Source organism: Phodopus roborovskii, unplaced genomic scaffold (genome assembly GCF_943737965.1).
Source record: "Phodopus roborovskii unplaced genomic scaffold, PHOROB, whole genome shotgun sequence".
NCBI lineage: Eukaryota > Metazoa > Chordata > Mammalia > Rodentia > Cricetidae > Phodopus > Phodopus roborovskii.
In genome coordinates, this window is record NW_026126469.1 from 18,857,278 (window position 1) to 18,877,483 (window position 20,206).

General features: G+C 44.9%; 1 protein-coding gene across 3 annotated transcripts in view; it reads left to right on the top strand.

Moving 5' to 3' along the window:
* Heg1 (heart development protein with EGF like domains 1) overlaps window positions 1-20,206 on the top strand; it is a 74,663-nt gene that overhangs the window by 38,898 nt on the left and 15,559 nt on the right. For all 3 annotated transcript variants that reach the window (XM_051191382.1, XM_051191383.1, XM_051191384.1), the window contains 6 exons: window positions 2,487-2,603; window positions 3,572-3,691; window positions 6,947-7,050; window positions 9,569-9,627; window positions 9,876-10,036; window positions 13,598-13,732. In XM_051191382.1, the coding sequence (XP_051047339.1) occupies window positions 2,487-2,603; window positions 3,572-3,691; window positions 6,947-7,050; window positions 9,569-9,627; window positions 9,876-10,036; window positions 13,598-13,732 (696 nt within the window). The remainder of the gene's footprint in view (window positions 1-2,486; window positions 2,604-3,571; window positions 3,692-6,946; window positions 7,051-9,568; window positions 9,628-9,875; window positions 10,037-13,597; window positions 13,733-20,206) is intronic.

Here is a 20,206-nt window from a genome sequence, read left to right on the forward strand (position 1 = left end):
CTACAGCCCCATCCAGCCTGGGTCTATGCGAATGTGTCGGTGCTTGAAAGTGTCTGTTGGATGGTCTAGAATGACTCCCGTTGAAATACAAAGCATGAAATGTGAGCAGTGTGAGCCTAATGGTCTCCTAATAACCCCCTCCCAAGTCACATGACCCTTTCTGAAGAAAGCGAAGGAGGACACTTTGGTCCTGTGTGACATGCATAGAAGATATAACTGTAGCCTTTCATGCCCTGTTATTGTCCAAGCTTTGCAAGCATGCCTTTGACTCATCTCAGGTCAGAGCTAGGCATAGATGTGGGTTTGGACAATGGGGGAACTGCAAAAGCAGTGTTATCAGGGCTAGGATGCAGAAAGGGGGCAGAGCGCTTGCCTAACATGTGCATAGTCTCCAGCAAGTTTTCTACCAAAGAAAGCCTTAGGTGGTCTGTTAGAGGTAGGGCTGGGCTGAATGCCTACTCTCCAGCTGCTCTCCATGCAGGGAGGCCCAGAGTTCTTTGTCTCCATGATGCTAGTTGGTAACCAGGGGACATGTAAACCAAAGGATGCTCAGCAAACCTCTTCCTAGTGGCCGTTTGACCAGAGTTTCTTTACCTTGTGCATAAAGTTATCTGTATGGCTGTATTGAAGGTGCCTGTCTAAGGAAAAGAAAGCCAGCCCAGGGCAAAGAAAGGTACAGGCACAGCAGGGTGTGGTGCTCACAATGTACCTGTAGTTGACCCAGACTCAGTAAGGAAGAACTGCTGATGAAGAAGGCGAGGCAGATGCCATCTTAAGTGAGAGGGAAATGCTGTGGTACAGCAGTGGTCTCAGTTAGTGGTACAATTTCAGTTTGTCAGTGAAGATGAACCTGGGGAGGGTCAGGGCCATAACCCACCTCTACTGATAGTCTTCAGTGCTCCCTTCTCAGCAACCTGAGTGTGTCTGGGAAGGAAAAGATGATTGCATCTCCAGAAAAGTCATTTCCACTGGTTCAATACCAGGTTCAGCAGACTCCGTTAAAGCTGATACAGTCCCTGTGGGTGAGTGTTTGCAGCATAGTCAGTCACTGGAGACTATAGAATTATATAATGGACACCATGTTTAACTATACAGATGCTCTGCTCATACAGGTGATGCTAGGTAACACTTGAAGTATAGGGCTGGAGTATTTCTGCCTAGAGTGCACACTGTTCTTGTAGTGCCCCTGACTTTGGTTCCCAGCACCCACATGAAGCAAGTCGAGCTCCAGGAGATGCACTGCCTCCTCCTGGCCTCTATAAGCAGTGCACCCATGTACTCATACCCATCCCCCCACACGCATATAATTTCAGAATAAGTTTCAACAATAGCTGTGAAGAGTAAGGTTGCCATGTTTAGAGCGGCCCACCTGTTTCAGATTATTCTTTTGAAGGCCCTAGCTCTATTCCCTTTCCCTTGTTCCCAGTGGTTTCCTCCCTGCAAATGATGATGCTGTTTTGTAGACTTCAGGCTTTTCTGAGAGTGTTTCAAAACCCCCGTATGAAACAGGCATTTCACAATTGGAATGTGACCATTCTAATTATATACAGTCAAACAGGGTGAGCATCCTGCAACATAGAATGAGTAAGGTGCCAAGGCAACATTCAAGTTTACCCATAAAGGCCCTCATGACATCAGATGGGGCCCGTTTATGTATAGGGAGAGAAAGGGCTGACCATGTGACCCTGTAATCTTAGCACTTGGGAGGCAGAGACAAGAGTATCAGTTCACTGCCATCCCAGTCTACCTAGGAGTTTGAGACCAACATGAGCTACATGAGACCCTGACTCAAAAAGTAAAGGAAAAGGAGAAGGTGTTGCAGTGTTAAACTGATAATATTCTCAATGGCATACAATCTGTGAAGGCCAGGTTAAATTTCAAGACGTGAGGAAGCTGAACATGGTGGTGAGTGTGTATAATCCTGGGCTATATAATTAATTTGGAGGCCAGCCTGGGCTATATGAGACCATCTCAAAATAAAACAAAACAACAAAAAGCATAGCAACTACAAGTATGTATGTTTCAAGATTTTCAGATAAAGGTTTCTGTAGTTTGGATAAAATCCAGGAAAAAAAAGTAAGCCATTCATATATGTGTATTTGTCTACACATAGAGTGAATCTTGGAGCAAGCAGGATACATTGACTAGGGAGTCTTTCCACCTTAAAATATGCTTTAAGTTGACATTCACTGAGTCTGGTAGAATTTTCTAAGTATCAGTCCTGAATAGAGTGGCCTGTAAGAAGCATTAATATCCATGCTTGTATTTGGGGACCTAGTCATCTAGAAATATGAACACAAGCTAGTATCAGTGCCCAGTTTCATCACCTCTGTCTTCGCACCTCTTGGGACCCTGTTCTATTTTAGGAGTGTGATTTTCCAGGGCAAGCAAACAAACATAGGCGAGAACCAAATATCAGCTGTGAGAATGAGATGTTTCCCAGGGTTGCTCTGACATTGCCTGTGTTATTCCCGCCGTGTGTTCAGTCAACAGCTGTACTGTGAACCCTTGTCTTCATGCTGGTGAATGCATCGTGGACCTCACTGGTCACGGGTATCGATGTGTATGCCCACCTGCCTGGCAAGGGGACAACTGCAGTGTGGGTAAGAGAGACGGAAACATTTATTATCATGTTACCTTGGGTTGTCTGGCTATTCAATAAGATCCTTTTTGTGGGGTTGACAGCACATACTTGCAGAGGACCAAAGTTTGGGTACTGTCACCCGTATCAGGCAGTTCACAACTACCTGTCATTTTAGCTGCAGTCGAATTGGACACCTCTGGCCTCTGCAGGCATCTGCATTCGTGTGTTCACACACATACACATAATTAAAAACCAATCATTTTTAAAAGAACCTTTTTCTTCTAGAGTGTGCAAGGGTAAGGTTTTTAGTTTCATAGTCTTGCTTGAGTGTTGGCATGCTGGTCTGTTGTATGTGGTGATATGAAGGACCACAGCATGATACAGGCCTGGTTCTACTCCATGGCCTCTCTGAACCCCTGTAACACTGGGCCATCTACAGCTCCCTAAAGATGCCTACACTCTCCTGCCCCAGGCATTCACTCTGCTGGTTCCTCAACTTGGAGCACAGCCTCCTCCCAAAGATCTGCTTGTTGACATCCCTTTAGTCTTATTTATATTTAAATAGTATTTAATTCACCCCTACATCAAAATCTATTATTTCTGCTAGGCATGTCTTTAATCCCAGCACCCAGGAGCCAGAAATAGTGGGTTCTGTGTGAGTTCAAGACCACCCTGGTCTACATGGTGAGTTCCAGGCCAGCCAGGGATAAAAGGATGGGACCCTGTCTCAAAACAATAACAACAAAAGCCAACAACAAACTAGATCTGTGTACAGCTCTGCACATTCAAACCCTGCCTTGTATTCTAGTTAACTCTTCATATGGCTGCCTCTGCCCTGACAGGTAGTCATCCCCTTGAGGACAACGGTGGTTTCCTGCTCCTTTTATACCACACTCCCCAGAGTTCCACTGGGTTCTTAGGACACATTGGATTGTCACTCTTTGTCTGCCATCCCATCAACGTGCTCTTGTTTGTCCTCCTCTGCAGATGTGGACGAATGCCTCTCCAGCCCCTGTCCTCCCCTAGCCATGTGCAACAATACTCAGGGATCATTCACCTGCAGATGCCCAGTCGGGTATCAGCTGGAGAAAGGAATATGCAATCTGGGTAAGAGAGCTAAGTCTGTCTTAGAACTTATTGACTGCTTTTCTTCCTAATCAAAGCCAATCTTTTTTTTTTTCTGAGATATAAAATTCAGGACAATGGAAGGAAGTGAAACACAGTGCCTATTATTCTAACACTTGAAGACACAATACTTTGCTTCACAATTTGTTTAAATTGTTTAAATGTTCTGTTTAAATTCAAGATATATCCATAAGTATATCCCTCTTATTAAACAGTTCAAATACTGTAATGCCTGCAAAATATGCTTATTTATGCACAACATTTACTTGTTCAACCATTCTACCCTGTAGTTAAGGTGGAAAAAAAAACCCAAAAGGATATTCTGATGACATAGATGTTTTGTAATTTTAAACTGAGAAAAGAGTAAAATTCTGACTGCCATCTGTGTGCACACATTCTTCTTGTTTTAAAAAGTGACCATCAAAGTCATCAAGTTGTTAGCCACAGACAGATAGATATATGTTGACGCAGCTGCTACCAGGATCTGGCTACCATATTGGTCATATTTTGTTCCTCATTTCAAATTCATTCTTCATCTTATAGGTTAAAAAGCAAATCAGCAAACCCAGTGAGAACTAAGGCTCTTTAGAGAGGCTCAGCAGCCAGGCTTGGGTCACCGCTGATGAGTCCTGGTCCCCAGCCCGCAGTTCTTTCTAAAGAGGGTGTGCGTTGTAAGAGCATTCCTGTACACAGGGCGTGGCCCTTGTTAGGTTGCTGAATTTAATACCTTACTTGCTGAAGGAACGAGAATGAGAAATACTGTTTCAAAGCTGTGGAAAGGAAACCATTGGCCTCAGTTTGTTGGTGTCACGCCTTAGGCACACCTGCTCAGTCCATATTTTTGAAAGAACAAATGTCTGTGTTTTCTGCAAGTACTGTCTGCATGAATTCCTATTACCCATAAGCAGAAGGGGCTTCTTAAGGCTGGCACTTTCCTAAAGTAAGAATTTTGAAAACTCTTTGAAATACAAGAATTTGGCGTTATTTTAGAAAGAAAAAAATTCTACAGATCTAGCCATGAGTCAAAATCAAGAATTCCTCTTATTGTCATAGTTTACATGCATTTGGGTAACGTGTCTCTTGTAGCCACGCCCTATGAGGAACTAGAGAGACTGTGCAGTTGGAAGGATGAAGGAGATGAGAATATTTTCAGTTCTCTTTGTGTTGTGAAGCCCGGTGCGTGGGAAGTACAATTGGCAGCAGGTTTCAAACGCCTGGCTTCAGGCTCTCAGCCACCACCTGCAACACACAGCCAGGACCTCTGTTTCCTCATCTGTAAAATCAGATTACAGTCTGCTCCACTTCTCACTGGAGGTTTTGGGATTGTCCAATAAAATGATCTGTTTGAGCAAGCGCTGAGTGTGGTAAAGAGCCATCCAGATGGGAGGCAGCATTCACCAGATGGGACGCTAGGACAACAAACTGCCCTCAGTGCAGACTAGTAGTTATAGGTCACTAGTGAAATCAGCAGTTAAACTGAGATTAGAAATCTGTCTTAGGCCAGTGAGAGGGTTCAGCAGGTGAAGGCACCTGCTGACAAATTTGACCACCTGAATTTGAGTCCTGGGGCCTGCATGATAGAGAGAGAGAACCAGTTCCTGCAAGCTGTTCTCATTTTCACACTGGTACTCTGGCACATGAATACATACACATGCACACACACATACACAAAGCACACTCAAAGTAAATAAATGTAATAATTTTTTAAAATACCTGTCTTAAAGCTAGATGATGTGACTGCAGCCATGGAAGCTGGCTTGAATACATGGACTGTATTAGAAACACAGACACATCTGTGTCTTTCTACAATGTCAGAATTTATTGAGTAACAATAAATTCACAGGCTACTTCAATTTCATTTGCTATAATCTGCCAAGTTATTCTGATTTCCCTTGATAACTGGCCATTGGCAAGCATAGATTCTTTTTATTGCAAATTTAATTACTAATATTAACTCTGAGATCACACACACATCTATCTCTGTGTGTGTGTGTGTGTGTGGTGTGTGTGTGTGTGTGTGTGTGTGTGTGTGTGTGTGTGTGTGTATGGTGGTGGTACATACACACCTTTAATCCCAGCACTTGGGAGACAGGAAAGCAGATCTAAAGTTCAAGGCCAGCCCGGTCTACAGAGTGAGTTCCAGGACAGCCAGGCCTCCACAGAGAAACCCACAGAGAACCCCTGTCTCAAAAAACCTAAATAAATAAATGCCTTCAGCAAATTCCTTCTCAGAAAGAGGCCAGGGTTTGGGAGCAGGCAATTTCTCCCCGAAGGCACATTCAGAAACTTCTGTGTGTCTATCCCTTATCCTGTGCATATTTCTATATGGCAAGTCTGGATTTGAACCTGGGCATGTGAACCGTGGAGATGACTGGGTCAGGTGACTGTCCTGAAAGCTTGTGTTCAGAGTTTCCCACAGGTAGCACAGATGGGAGGAATGAGGTTCAATTGTGCCAAAGCCATCTTTCCCTTTTCAAGTTATTTGGCTTCATTGTTCATAAACATCACAGGAACATGCAAATTAGAGCATGCTGAAATGCCTTCCCTTGGCCAAGAGTGTTTTCAAAGAGCTGCCTGCTGTTCAGAAAGAGTCCTAAGCAGCTGGCTTCACTGAACTGTAGAATAAGCAAAAGGATGTTAAATAAGGATTAGGGGCTTTAGACAGTTAACTCTAAGATGTTAGATGTTTTCCCTGGCTCATTTGCTGGCCTTTCCTCTTAATTCAGCATGCAGGCTCTGTGTTTTGGGTTACTTTTCTTCCATCCAGAGGGAAAGATATGAATTTAATATAATGAAAGATAAGAGCCAGGTCTAAAAACAGGCTGTGAAGGCAGGGTTTAAATGAGTCCACCAGTACTAATTTTTGATTGTCTGCCCATTTTCAGGTCCCATTCCCCTCAGAGCCAATCAGCACTAGAATTTTGTTTTATGAGTGAAATGGACCTTAAAAATGGGAATGCTTGCCCCATTTCTGGACCCAGCGGTGTTTCAAATGTGGGTTGTTTTCACTGTGTGGTTGCTAATTGTAGAATCTTTAGCACCTTGGGGTCTACATCTACTACAAATGTTTGCCCTGCTCCTTGGTTACCTTTTAGAAGAGGAAGGTGTGGTCTTCACCCCCAAGAAGATTCATACAGATATCCTATATGGGAATAAAGCTGGCCATCCCAGAGGTTTGCACAGCTTGTGTTGGGTCTCTCTATTGTATGGCTTAACAGGCAACATTTTCCTCTTCAGTTAGAACCTTCGTGACTGAGTTTAAATTAAAGAAGGCTTTTCTCAATACTACTGTGGAAAACCATTCCGACATTCACGAGGTTGAAAACGAGCTCGCTCAAACAGTAAGTCTCCCGAAAGGACTCTTCACGCTCACCCTTTGTTTTCTAGACCAGATTTTGTTCAGAAATGGACACCAGTCAGGGTCATCTATATCCCCCAGACTTGGTTTTGTTCTTAGAAGAGAAAGTTCAAAGTGAGAAGTATCCTGGAAATAGAAGGTGGTGGGATTTGCGGTGTCCGGGAAGAATGATGCTTCAGATACATAGTCCCTATCTGCTAGGCTTTCTTTTTCACATGCAAGTGCATAGTTAACAGACATGGTAATGTGGAAAGATCCAGAAAACTCTCATGTCCCATCCACTGTTGTCACCCTATTGACCTTCTCTCCCTGTTTTCAGAGCTTAGAAAGGTCACTCTTTCTCCTTGAAAGATACTAGTGGCCTGCTACTAATTCCATTAGCTGGGCTTATGAGCTCACAGTGAAAATTATCAGGGCCTTAGATGTTGTTCTTTCCCCTTTGCTATTATTTCTAAAAAGAAAAAAATGGAGAAAAAGAAATAAAACGAAACTCAATATATTTTGTTCTCCACTGCTGCCCAACTCAAAGATTTGGTGTTTGGGAACTGAAATTTGTCATTGTACTAAGTTAGAGATGAAATTAAATTAAATTGAACTTGCTATTACATTAAATTGGAGTTCATATATTAGCCAGGAATAGGTCTGTGGGTTGTATTTGTATTTTAATTCCATTTCTATGTCTAGTGAGCATTTAATGTGTGACGGGGACTATGTCAAATGCTCAGTCCTGTAAGAGGGTAGGTGACACATTTTCAGATGGAAGACTGGGAGGCTGTAGAAGTTGGCATTGTCTGAGTCCACACCAAGTAGAAGCGAGTTGAAAGCAACCCCTAGGTCACCTGTATTACTCGCACTAACTGCAAGTTTGGATCTTTCTAAGAGCACTCTAAATTTCACTAATTTACTAGGAAGACCCACATATTGGAGGCCAGTATCCTCATATGTGTGGTTAATTGCACTAAAGGGACTTAAATTAAAATTGCCCACTGGGTGATGTGCTTGGGGCAGAGTCTGGGGATCCCAAATGCAGTGCTTCTAGCTGCTCTGTCCCTGTGGTGTTACTGACATTGTTGGTATCTCCTGGCAACTATATGGAGTACTGCCAACCACAGTGCTCACCTGTGTCTGGTGGTGTCTGAAACATTTATTTGAGCTTTGCCATATATAAACGTGGTTGACTCCCCATATGACTGACTTCAGTCCCTAGACCCAGAGTTCCCTCCATTGTTCGCATGGCTAGCGATAGGGACTATGCCGGACACTCTGGCATGGCACCAGAGTCCCAGCTCTGTAAATCGTTAGTATCAAGAAGGCCACTGTGAGGCTTAGAAACTGCCTTGCAAGGGCAGAGGCATGACCTCTCTCACCAAAAGAAGATTCATTGTTCTACCATTGCTGCTTCCTGGTTGTCTCATAGGTAGACATTCTCTTATTACATAGTGTAGAGGATTAGCGCCCTGGGCAAAAGTATAGTCCTTCATGTTACACTGTACTAAGCAACTTGCCTAAATATTTCTTGTTTGTTTGGCCAAATATCACCATATAAAACACTGAGCCATGACACACCTAACCCCAACTAACATAAAGAATTAAACAGCCATTGGGAACATCACTAGTGTGAGCTTTCCCAAAAACGGCATTCTGTCCTTACCTGGAGAAAAGGTTACTAATAAAGCAACAATGATAAGCCATTGCTCTTAGAATATAAAGTAATAACATACAAAGCTGCAAACCATTTGGTAGCATCCCATGCTTGATAACATCCCATCTAAGTCAAGGGGCTCTGGAACATAGCCTTTGAAGACAGGTGGGTCTGTCTGGGATGAGATTATTGAGACACTCTGCTCCATAAAAGGGATCTCCAGGCTGGGGAGGGCTGCTAGGGAGGCCCAGCTTGGCTGTGGAGGCTGCTAGGGAGGCCCAGCTTGCCTGTGGAGGCTGCCAAGGAGGCAGGTACAATGCTTTATGTGGATGAGGTCTTTCTGTTCTCTCTGGGGCACACGGCAAACACATAGCTCTTAATTTGTTCTCAACAAAAGAGCTCTTGACCCACATCATGTAACTTCCCACAGAGAGCCTTTCTGAGGAAGACCTATCTTTGAGTGAGGTCAGCTCATTGAGGAGCCTGTGGGGCCCATCAGACCTGGGGGAGCTGAGAGGAGCTGGGGGCCTTTCCAGAGAGCTTGCTCGCTATGCAGAATCCAAATAAACAGTTGCCTAGGTCTTTTGAAACCCTGGGTCTTAGATGGGATTGTCTCCTTTGAAGATGTTTTGTTTCTCTGAACATCCTTTCCTGCCGAGATTCCCTCACTATCTGCCCTACTCCCTTTGTTCTCGGGGAACAACAGAAAGATATTCAGGAGGGGAACACAGGCTACATTGCTTTGGGTAAAGCTGCCTGCTGATAACTTGATGGCTAGAAACTACCTATTTTATCCTGAAAATAGGAAATTGGTTCTTGGTTCAGGGATTTTATTTGACAGCCCTGTTCTTTGTTTCAGTTAAACTTGTGTTTTTCAACGTTGCCTGGGTATATCCGATCTACAGTAGGTGTGTCTAGGTAAGAAACAGAATTTCTTTTGCTTGTGAACCAGTCAGTGGAATAGGGGGGCCATTCCCACATGGGTGATCAAAATGAAGGCAGTCCCTGTTTTATTACCACTCCACTGGGTAACCCAAGGCCAAGGTCACTGGACCTGTGTGCTCTCCTTTCACAGGAGAATGGCAGTAACATTTACTTGTAAACTGCCTGGGGCCCACATGTCACCTTTGGTCAGTTAAGGCCTCACTTACCAACTTTGTCCACAGAGAGCCTAGTACACTGGCGATCTCACTGCAGTCCACCTTTGCCCTGGCCTCCAATGTGACACTATTTGACCTGGCTGACGGAATCCAGAAATATGTCAATTCCTGCAGGTCCTCTGCCGAAGTCTGCCAGATCTTGGGGTCTCAGAGACGAATCTTCAGAGGTAAGGAGAGATTCCTCTAGGACTCACATAGAATGGGAAGACATGGCACGTGTTCAGGGTTCAGGCAAGCTCTTTCACAGAGCATACTTTAGAAGATCTGACACGCAGGCCTTCATGATACTCAGATGCACACAGATCTGTCTGCGCATGGCCTTTCGGCATCTAGTCCTTGGCATCGGCTCCTTCTGTTTCTTCTGTACAGTGCTGGGGTGAGAAGATGCTACGGGAGCTTACTCCTGTTTCCTAGGGAAACAGAAAGTGACAAATACAGTGTGCAGGCTTACCAATGACCCATCAACCTTCATATGGTGATTACTAAGAAAAAACAAAGACCCCTGTGTGGTGTTACCTGTCTTTTGTTTGCTCCCTATCATTAAAACATGATGATCCAAGAGTGCACAGCAGGATGCTCCCAGGATGCCATAATGATGAGGGTCTCCCTTCCTTAGTTCTTTTTTGTCAGAGGCTCTTGCCTTGTGTTATGGTAAGGCCAATGAAGAAGGTGATTAAAGGCAATTCTGGAAGGCACACTTGTGTCTTGTGGGGATAATTTTACATCTGGGAGAGGAAAACCTGCTGGAATCAGAAGTGCCTCTAGGCAAAGAGAGCTAGTCCCTGCTGCCGCATTGTAAGTGATCAAAGTGGACTCTGGTTAGTTTGCTGTACCACTGGATGAGGGCTGGCAAAGGAAGGAGAGCCGAGGCTAAGCCTCCCCATCTGGCATCCAGATGTTAGACATAAACTGAAGGTATCGGGTTTTGATGCTATATCCGCTGGTTGGTCTAGGATATTCCCAGTAGGTCAGGATTTTGTAACTGCTGGTCCAGGGGCTTTCCTTGCATGAGCAAGTGCACTGCAGAGCTTGGGAGTTGGCACTTATCCTTCCATTGTTAGATGAGCTCTTGGGGGTTGGCTGCTTAGTAAGTGGGGGAAATGGATTAAACATAGTCGAGTCGGGGTGTCTTGTTTCACAGTTCATGCCCTGCTATAGTGTACTGGAAACTTTGAGGCACTCTGGTTTTATGTTTTTGTTCCTCTTGCCAAGAACTCAAGGGCACCATTTTTTTTTTCCTGCCACTGAGGTAGGTACCCTTCAGTTTGCTAACCATTTCTGGACTGCACTTTGTGTGGTCAGCATGGAGCCAGGGTACTTTCTGTTGCCAGCACATGCATCTGTGTCCTGCAGATCAAGTGGCTGGATTATGTGGATTTGTAAGAGCCTGTTCTTAGCTGTGCCTACTCAGTCAGCTGCCTTGTCTGGACTGCCCCCGTGTGGTTTATGGGAACACTCCTGATACCTTGCACCAATCCTCACTGCTCCTTTCCAATCCCTTGAGGATAAAGGCAGCCATGCATATGGGCCAAAATTGGGTTCCCATCCCTGTTTTTCCTCCAGACCTTCTCTAGGTTTGGTTAAGAAGTCCAGCTCTGTTCTTGGTAATTTTTCTGGAGCTAGAGAGGTAGGCTAGACCAGCAGGTACAATATACTGGATATCCAGCATCTGGGCATCGAGGCTGCTCTGGGCATTGGCATTGGCAAACATGGTTTTCTCCCTTCAGTTCACTGAATGTCCGCCTCCCTCCTTTCAAAGCACTTTAGTTCTCATGGTCTCCTGAAGTTTAGGGACTATGGAAGGCCTCAGCCTTAGACTCATGCGTGTGCCCATTGTCTATTTTGATGGATGCTAGCTATGGCCAGGAAAAACCATGGGAATTGTGAATGCCGAAGACTCACATCTCCAGGGACCGATTTAAGTGAGATTCTGCATGGCCCTTTTGGGTGGCTTTATGAAAAATGTTCTTTGAGAAGGCTGAGAAAAGTGGCTCCTCATGGCAGGGGTAGGACCTGTCCTCCCTGTTCAAATAGGAATCTGATGCTGGGCAGGAAATGGTTGCTTTGGCATGGCAATGAATATTTTTGCTAGCAGCCTAGATCAGTAGACAGGATGGAAGGAAAGCTTAACATTGATGTCTAGAAAATATCTACTGAGACCAGGCATTTCCCAGGCTAGGATTGCCTGGACATCGCTTTATCAAGAGGTGTTGCTTTCTGTTAACTGTTGACTGGAAGAGCCTTCAAAGAGGCCGGATGAGAGGTTGGGAAGCTGAGGTCCTCCCTGGTGCCAGTTCTATAGAGTTTGCTGGGTGGGATTTTTTTTTTTTTTTTCTGTTTAAAAGTCTCCCCTTAAATACAAGCTTTTTACAATGAACAAAGGAACTCAGATTTAATACGTCAGTTTCCAATAATAAAGGCAGGAAATCCAGCACTGAGAATTAAAGCTGGGCCCTAACTCACCCCACTGGGACCAGACCATCTCCCAGCCTCAGTTCTCAGGACTCTCACAGGAGTGGATGCTGGGAATTCCACAAGGGCTGTGAAGCCCTGACATCAGCTCCCATCACTAGAACTTGCCCAGAATCTTGCAGTGATATTTACTGAAACCTTCTGTAGAGCTCAGGTCTTTTCTTTGAGATGGAAGAGGGGAGACTATACCTACAAATTGACAGCCACCTTTCATCGTACAAGGCACACACTGCCCATCCCATTGCAGGTCTCCTCCCCTGCTGAACCTGCTGTTGACTCCCAACAGCCACAACACACAACCGCCTTACTTTACCTTGTGCATGGGTAATAAATTACTAGTCACTATTGAGTTGGTTTCATAATTCTGTTTTTTCTGTGCACCCATTTACATGTGCCTCTTTCCCTGTCTTGGGTGGTAAACCATATCCTTCATTTTGTTTGCTGTATAAAAACTCACAAAGGAGGCGCCCATCAATGAATACTTTTGGTACTATTAAACTGTTTCTTCATCATCCATACGGTGAATAAAGTCCACAAATGAACAAGCAAGTGGCCTTAAAGTTCCTTCCTTGCTTGCTTCTGGTTCTCCTGGGGATGGTGTGGTGACTACTGGGCAGCATGACTCCCCGCACCCCTTCTACCCCCTTCTACCCCGCACATGCTCACTTGCTGGTCTCTGCGCTGAAGAACCAGTGCTGAATAAACCTCAAGAAATCACCCCTGTAGTGAGAAGACAGCCAGACAAACGGCTTCCTGCAACCCCGGGGAACCAGACTACCATTCAAACCTGTCTCTGTAATAAATCCTACAAAGACAGCACACTGGGGACAAAGCAAGCTGCCCTACCACAAGGCCTGGTCCTGGGGCCCCTGAGGACACACAGGGCCCAGACTGCTTCCATTTGAGACTGGTCTGGCCCGAACTGGTTGGTTTTGGTCCAAGCTCTTAACTCTCTAAGAACATGGTCACATTTCCTGGGTCTGTTCCAGCCCCCCTCCCTGCCCCATCATCCAGGCCTTTAATGTGAAGGTACAGAATATACCACAGTGAGGCTGCATTTGTAGGTGGGCAGAGACCTTTCCCTCTTCAGCTTGGTTTCTCCAGAGGGAATGCTTGTGACCCAGAAGCAAGTGGCAGAGGAGAAATATGGCTTCATGGAGACTCTTAGCCTCTTGAAATAACAAGTTCATACACCGTAAGGTGTGAGGAAGAGGTTTGGTTTGGTTTGGTTTCACTGTCTTGTTTTCACATCCCAGCGGGCAGCTTGTGCAAGCGGAAGAGTCCAGAATGTGACAGAGAGACCTCTATCTGCACGGACCTGGATGGCGTCGCGCTGTGTCAGTGCAAGTCGGGCTACTTTCAGTTCAACAAGATGGATCACTCTTGCCGAGGTAGCCATGGGTCCCAGCAGTTCTGAATGCCTTCCTGAGATAGGCAGGTGCCATGCATGCCATGCTGGTAGTCTCTGCTCTGGGGGACACTTCTAAATAGGGGGTAGCTGGTCCTTGCTATTTGGCTTGCAGCAGGAGTGGATACAGTAAGTATTTCCTTGAATGTATCTCCCTATTCAAAGGAAGGAGAATGAAAACTATCACAAGGGTCCCCTTCCCCTCCCTTCCAGTTGGAAGAAGTTAGAAAAAATGTCTTTATCCCCAAAGCTTTGTGTGTTGCTTGTTAACCACCAAAGGTGAAAATGCAGATGCAGAGAGGGCCTGGGTTTTTCAGGGCCACTGTGACTCAGTAGTGAGTGTACTCACTGATGCCCAGGATACTGGGTCAGAGCCACATTCAGCCTCATCAGTTAGATTTCATCTCAAGCAGGCACTTGACTTCTCTGAGCCTCAGTTTCCTCTTCCTTGAAATGAATGTGGTGACACTTCACCCTGAGAATGACAGAAAGCTGTGTCTAAAGCTGTGCTTTGTAACTCTGGGGACTTGCTCTTGTATTTGTCTAGGTCGTTGTTGATTTGATGGGTTATTATTTAAGATTTCTTGGTATGTTGGAGAGAAGAAATCTAATTCTGCCAACCTTTTTTTATGTTTATTTGTATTTTATGTATGAGTGCCCTGCGTGTATACCTGCATTCCAGCAGAGGGCATCAGATCCCACTGTGGATGGCTGTGAGCCACCATGTAGTTGCTGGGGATTGAATTCAGGATCTCTGGAAGAGCATCCAGTGCTCTTCACCTCTGAGCCATCTCTCCAGCCCCATTCTGCCAGTCTTTTAGACGCTGAAGAAATTTACTCCATCTGAGATGAAGTCCACACTCAATGAGTGTGATCCAAAAAGTTTGCCTTGAAATAAAAGTTTTATTGTGATCCAGAGTGCCATGTTCCCGGCTCCCAAGATGATCAGCAGGGCTGGCGATATAGAGGCTACTTTTTCACAGTCACAACGTAACGGCACAGATTTCCTACTCAGTCAACACCTTGCTTGTGACAGATGAGCTGGGATCCTAGAGAAAAATCACACAAGGGCAAGGTGGCATGCCACTTGGGTCAGGACTGCCCCTTAAAGGACTCATTTCATCAAGAGAATATAGAAATATCTTTTGGGCAGCACTTTCATCTTGAACCTTAGACTTTCTGTTGGTGTTATGTTTAGATAGAAAATTCTATTGAGGTCCCAGGTCAGCCTTCCACATGCAACCTGTGATAGGAACACCTACTTTCCGAGTTGGGCTTCAGGCCTGGTGTGATTGGTCCCCAGAATCTCATGGCCATGCCGGACCATTGCTTCGCCTTCAAGACAATGCTCCTAACCCCTTTCTATCTGCTTTCCTGCCCTTGTTAGAAGTAGGGGCTGGAGCTCAGCTGCATGAGGGAAAGTGATGGCGCTGATGTCAGTGTGTGTTGTGGTAATTCGCTGTGTGCTATGGAGCTTGTGACAAAGGTGAGCAGGACTGGGAGCGTGCAGAGGAGCTAGCCTCATGCACAGTGCTTCAAGCATGGCCCTGCCTGCCACCCTTGTTCCTGACTGGCTTGGGCCACTTCTTTCTGCTCCAAGTCAGCAATGTCCTAACCGTGTCTTGCAGGCAACCTTGGTCAGAGGTGGCATTGTGTAAGCCTCTATAAGAAGGTCATCTGCTTTAATTTTATATATAGCTCTGAAAGTATGGCCAAGACAGTATAGTGATGTCTGTGTGAGGCAGCAAGAGGCATGTGTGTATGCTACATAAAAACTTGGCAATGGACAGCTTAAATTACAGCATTTTAGGTAGCTCCGCTGTCCTCGAGCGAGCTCACAGTTTTCCCGTCTCAGCTTCCCAAGGGTTCCAAGCATATGTCACCATGATCCTTTTTCAGGATATCATTTTCAAGTGTGCTTTAGGAGACGCAGGTGCCACAAACCTTATGTTTACCCAGTAATGACCAAGAAACAGCCTGGGAAGACCCTGACTAGCCTTGTTGAACACCTGGGAGGCCCTGCCTCAAGCAGTGGTCATGGGCCTCTAACAAATGAATACTAGAGTTTTGTGGAATCTAGCTCTGTCAGATGGATTAGTAGTGACATCTTCTGGCCATTTGTGCTAGCACAGACATTTAAAGTTAAAATATGTATCCTTCCTGGGCTTTTCTGTTTCCTTCCATCAGACAGGCATCCGTTCTAGGAACTTATTTCCCCCCTCTGACCAGATTGAAACTAGTGTTTTTAAAGGTTTGGTTTTTGGGGGGGAGGAGGGAAGGGAGTGCTTTGTTTTTTAAAACAGTGTGTCACTCTGCAGTCCTAGCTGGCCTTGAACGGAGACCCTCCTGCCTCTGCCCCCTTACTGCTGGGATTAAGGGCATACACCATTACATCTGGAAAATTATTTATTTATTTATTGATTGATTGATTGATTGATTGATTTTGTTATTAGTTTGGTTTGGGGGGTGTTTTTGAGAGACATGGTTTCTCTGGAACCTGTCCTGGAACTCACTCTGTAGACCAGGCTGGCCTCAAACCCACAGAGATCTGTCTGCCTCTGCCTCCCAGGTGCTGGAATTAGAGCTGTGTGCTACCACTGCCAGCTAAAATTTTATTTTAATTTTATGTGCTACGCATGTGCATGCACCCTAGGAGTCCAGTAGAGGGCATCATATCCTCCAAAGTGGGAGTTACAGGTGGTTGAGAGCCAAACACCTGTCTCTTGACGCAGCAGTGCTCTTAGTCACTGAGCCATCTCTGCAGCCCAGATTCTAACAGTCTTCATCTCTTTGATGACAAGCACTTTAGGGGGGAAACCTGTATCTAGGATAGGGCTTAGCATGATGTCTATTGCAGTGACCATGGGGTAACAAATGTGTCTCGGGATCAGCATGTCTCGACTCAGTGTCTACAAAGGGTTAAGCCTCTGCCATGTACTTTAAACTTGATTTTGAACCCTTAATAGTAGGAGAAACCCAGTGAGGCCATATATGCAAATTCTTGCTTCATTTGTTCTGTCTCTAGTGCTCTGGGGTCAGAGTCCCTCTGGGGTATGTGAGGAACAGGGAGTGTCTTTACCAACAAGGTTTTCCCTAAGAGTCCCAAGAGCAACACCAGGCACACAGGAACACTCAGCCTTTGACAAATGGTGGATACGCCCTTTAAAAAAAATACTTTGTGTATATGTTTGTTCATTTGTGTTTGTTGTGAGTACATGTGGTGATCAGAGGACAACTTGATGGAGTCTCTTTCCTTCCCACCGTGGGTTCCAGGTCATCGTGCTTGGTGGCAAGCGTCTTTCTTTACCCCTGAGAAACCTCACCTGCTCATGCCCTTTTGATTGGAGAGATTTGTTACATTAGGGAGTCAGGGTACTTTTGATGCTAAATGAAAATAGCCCACGCCGCCAGCTGGAGCTCACAGGCAGGACAGCAGATGGCCCTTGCACACGGCTGGGTGACAGTGAGGCGTGGAGAGCCCCCACCCAACAGATGAGGGTGGGGTGTGCAGATGGACATAAAGATGTTTTCAGAAGGAAGTGTTCAGAATAGCATGCACTGGAGACATCAGCCCATGTCAGTTAATCCTAGCAGGTGCATCTCTGAGTTCTAGGCCAGCTTAGTCTACAGAGTGAGTTCCAGGATAGCCAGGGCTACACAGAGAAATCCTGTCTCAAGAAGAAAGAAAGAAAGAAAATAAAACTCATATATAAAGAAACAAAATTTTTAAATATTAATGGGGGCTAGCAGGATGGCTCAGTGGGCAGATTCATGGGCCCCAAAAATACCAGAAAAGAGCTGACTTCTGAGACTTGTTCTTTGACCTCTACCTATGCCCCACACATACATGCACACATACATAAGTTAAAAAGTAAATAGATAAATAAATACTTGAAAGCACACTGACTGGGCAGGGAGAATGAAATTAACAAGAAATTTACCAAAGAAGAAACACAAAAAGCAGTAACTTTTTTTTCTTTTTTGTTTGTTTGTTGAGACAGGGTTTCTGTATTGTTTTGGAGACTGTCCTGGAACTAGCTCTGTAGACCACACTGGCCTCGAACTCACAGAGATCTGCCTGCCTCTGCCTCCCGAGTGCTGGGATTAGAGGCGTGTACCACCATCGCCCTGCTGAGCAGTAACTATTTTTAAGAGTGGTCAACAGGGAAAAGCAAATCAAAGCTATTTTTGAGATAGGGCTGCACCCCACTTGGAATGGCTCACGTCAACAGATCTGACAGCAAGTGTTAGAGAGGAAGGGAGGCAGGAGCCCCTATTCACTGCTGATGGGGGCACAAATCAATACATCGGTATGGGAGTCAGTTTGGAAGTTTCTTAAAAGATTAAAAATAGGACTACATGAGTCAGCTGTTTCATCTCGGGCATCTACCCAGAAAGCCCCATCCCATGCCCTACCGGAGAGATATTTGCATACCACATTTATTGCTGCTCTGTATATGATAGCAAGAAAACGAAACCAACCTTGTTGTCCATCAACAGATAGATAATAAAATTGTGGCACATATACAGAATGAAATGAAATATTATTCAGCTATAAATAAATATGAGAGCATGAAATTTTCAGAAAATACGGGGAACCAGAAGGTGGATAGATAACATTAAGCAAGCTCACCTGAGTTCTGAAAGAAAAGAAAACAAAACCACATGTTCTCCCTCATATGCAGACCCTGGCCTATAATGTAGACATGCATACATGCACACAGCTGCAAGTGTGGGCATAGAGTAACATTTAGAAAGGAGACTTAGTAATGAAGAGGTCTGAATGAAGGCAAAGGGACATGAGTCTTGAAAAAAGAATATAAAGCTAATTATTTTTCTAGTTTCAACTGTGTTGCTATTTTTTTTCCTTTTTGTGGTGGATAACAGAATAAAAAATGCAATCGATAGCTAAAGTGTGACACCCTGAGGGAAGCCAGGTGGTGACAGCACATGCCTCTAATCCCAGCACTTGGGAGGCAGAGGCAGGTGGATCTCTGTGAGTTCAAGACCAACATGGACTACAGAGAGAAAACCTGTCTCAAACAAGCAAAACAACAAAAACCCTAAATGAAGCTCTATGGCTTACTATAGTCATCCTAACTATATAGAAGTTTGCTGAAACGTATAGAATTTGGGACAGGAGAATTATGTATTTGTGAGGGGGTAGATAAGCGATGTTTTCGTTTGTGAGTTCATTATAATAAAGTGATTTTCTTTTCGAGATAGGGTCTCACTATGTAGCTCTGGCTGGCCTGGAACAACTCCCTATAGTTCAGGCTGCCCTCAAACTCACAAAGACATGCTTGTGCCTCCAGAATCCTGGGATTAAAGCGTGCACCATCACAACCTGCTAAAGTGATTATTGTTGTTGTTGTTGTTATTATTATTATTATTATAAAAATCACAGATTTAGCTGGTTAGGTATGGCATGGGTGGGGGCGGAGAAGAAAGGCGATGGTCATAGTGTCACATGCCCTTGACCTCAGCTCTGAGAAACTGTAGCAGAAGAATTGTGAGTTGAAAAACAGCAAATGCACATGTTTAAGGAATAAGTCAGATTGAAGGGGAAAGTGGCTACTTTGTTGAGGCTGGAAGGAAAGTGAATGTGTAGAAAGCTAAAGAGTGTATGTGCTAAGGTAAGCCATACATTGAAGGTCTAAGCTTGGATACTAACTCGGAACCAGCAAGATCGTGACTTTGAAAGGATGCAGAGCCCATAAAGCAAAGCACACTAGCGGTCCAGGATACTCCTATCTTTTAGGCATTGAGGCCCACAAGAAGTTTCTCTGGGTGTGCTCACCAGGATGTTACTGTGGCATTGCATAACAGTGTGGTCCATGGCATCCTGCAATAGATTTTTGCCGTGGGGAATCTCTTGTGGCTGCTGCTTAAGGTAAACAGCCCGGAGTGTGTGGGACTGTAGCTCAGGAAATGAGTCTACAGAGCCTGTCAGTGTTCACAGCTCTTTAATGATCTGTGATGAGACTAATTTCAGGTGATTTGGAACAGTGTTTTTCAAACTGTATTCCACAAAACTATTGCAGTTAATAAATGATGTATGACAGTAAAATGAATGCTAGAAATATTTAGCTTCTAGCATTAAAACATAAAGGAAAAAAGTATTAGGCACTTCTACACAAATGACACTATTATGCACAACTTCATGGCAGAACATGGAAACCTCCTGTCCCAGCCTGCAGGGTGTGTTGTGACCTGCCATCCCATCTCCAGCCCATGCTTGCCCTTGCCACTCACAGCTCTCCCCTACGGTGTCTCTACTGTCTACTCCCTGTTGGCAGCTCTACATTCTGTGATTGGGGGGAGGGGGTTGATCTCTTATGCAGTGTCTATGAGGCATTAACATGAATTGGATTTTTATCATCCCTTGCATCAAGGAATTTGTGTGCAGGGGCCATTTTTCGTTGCTTTCATCCGGGCATTCGTTACAATTCCTGGT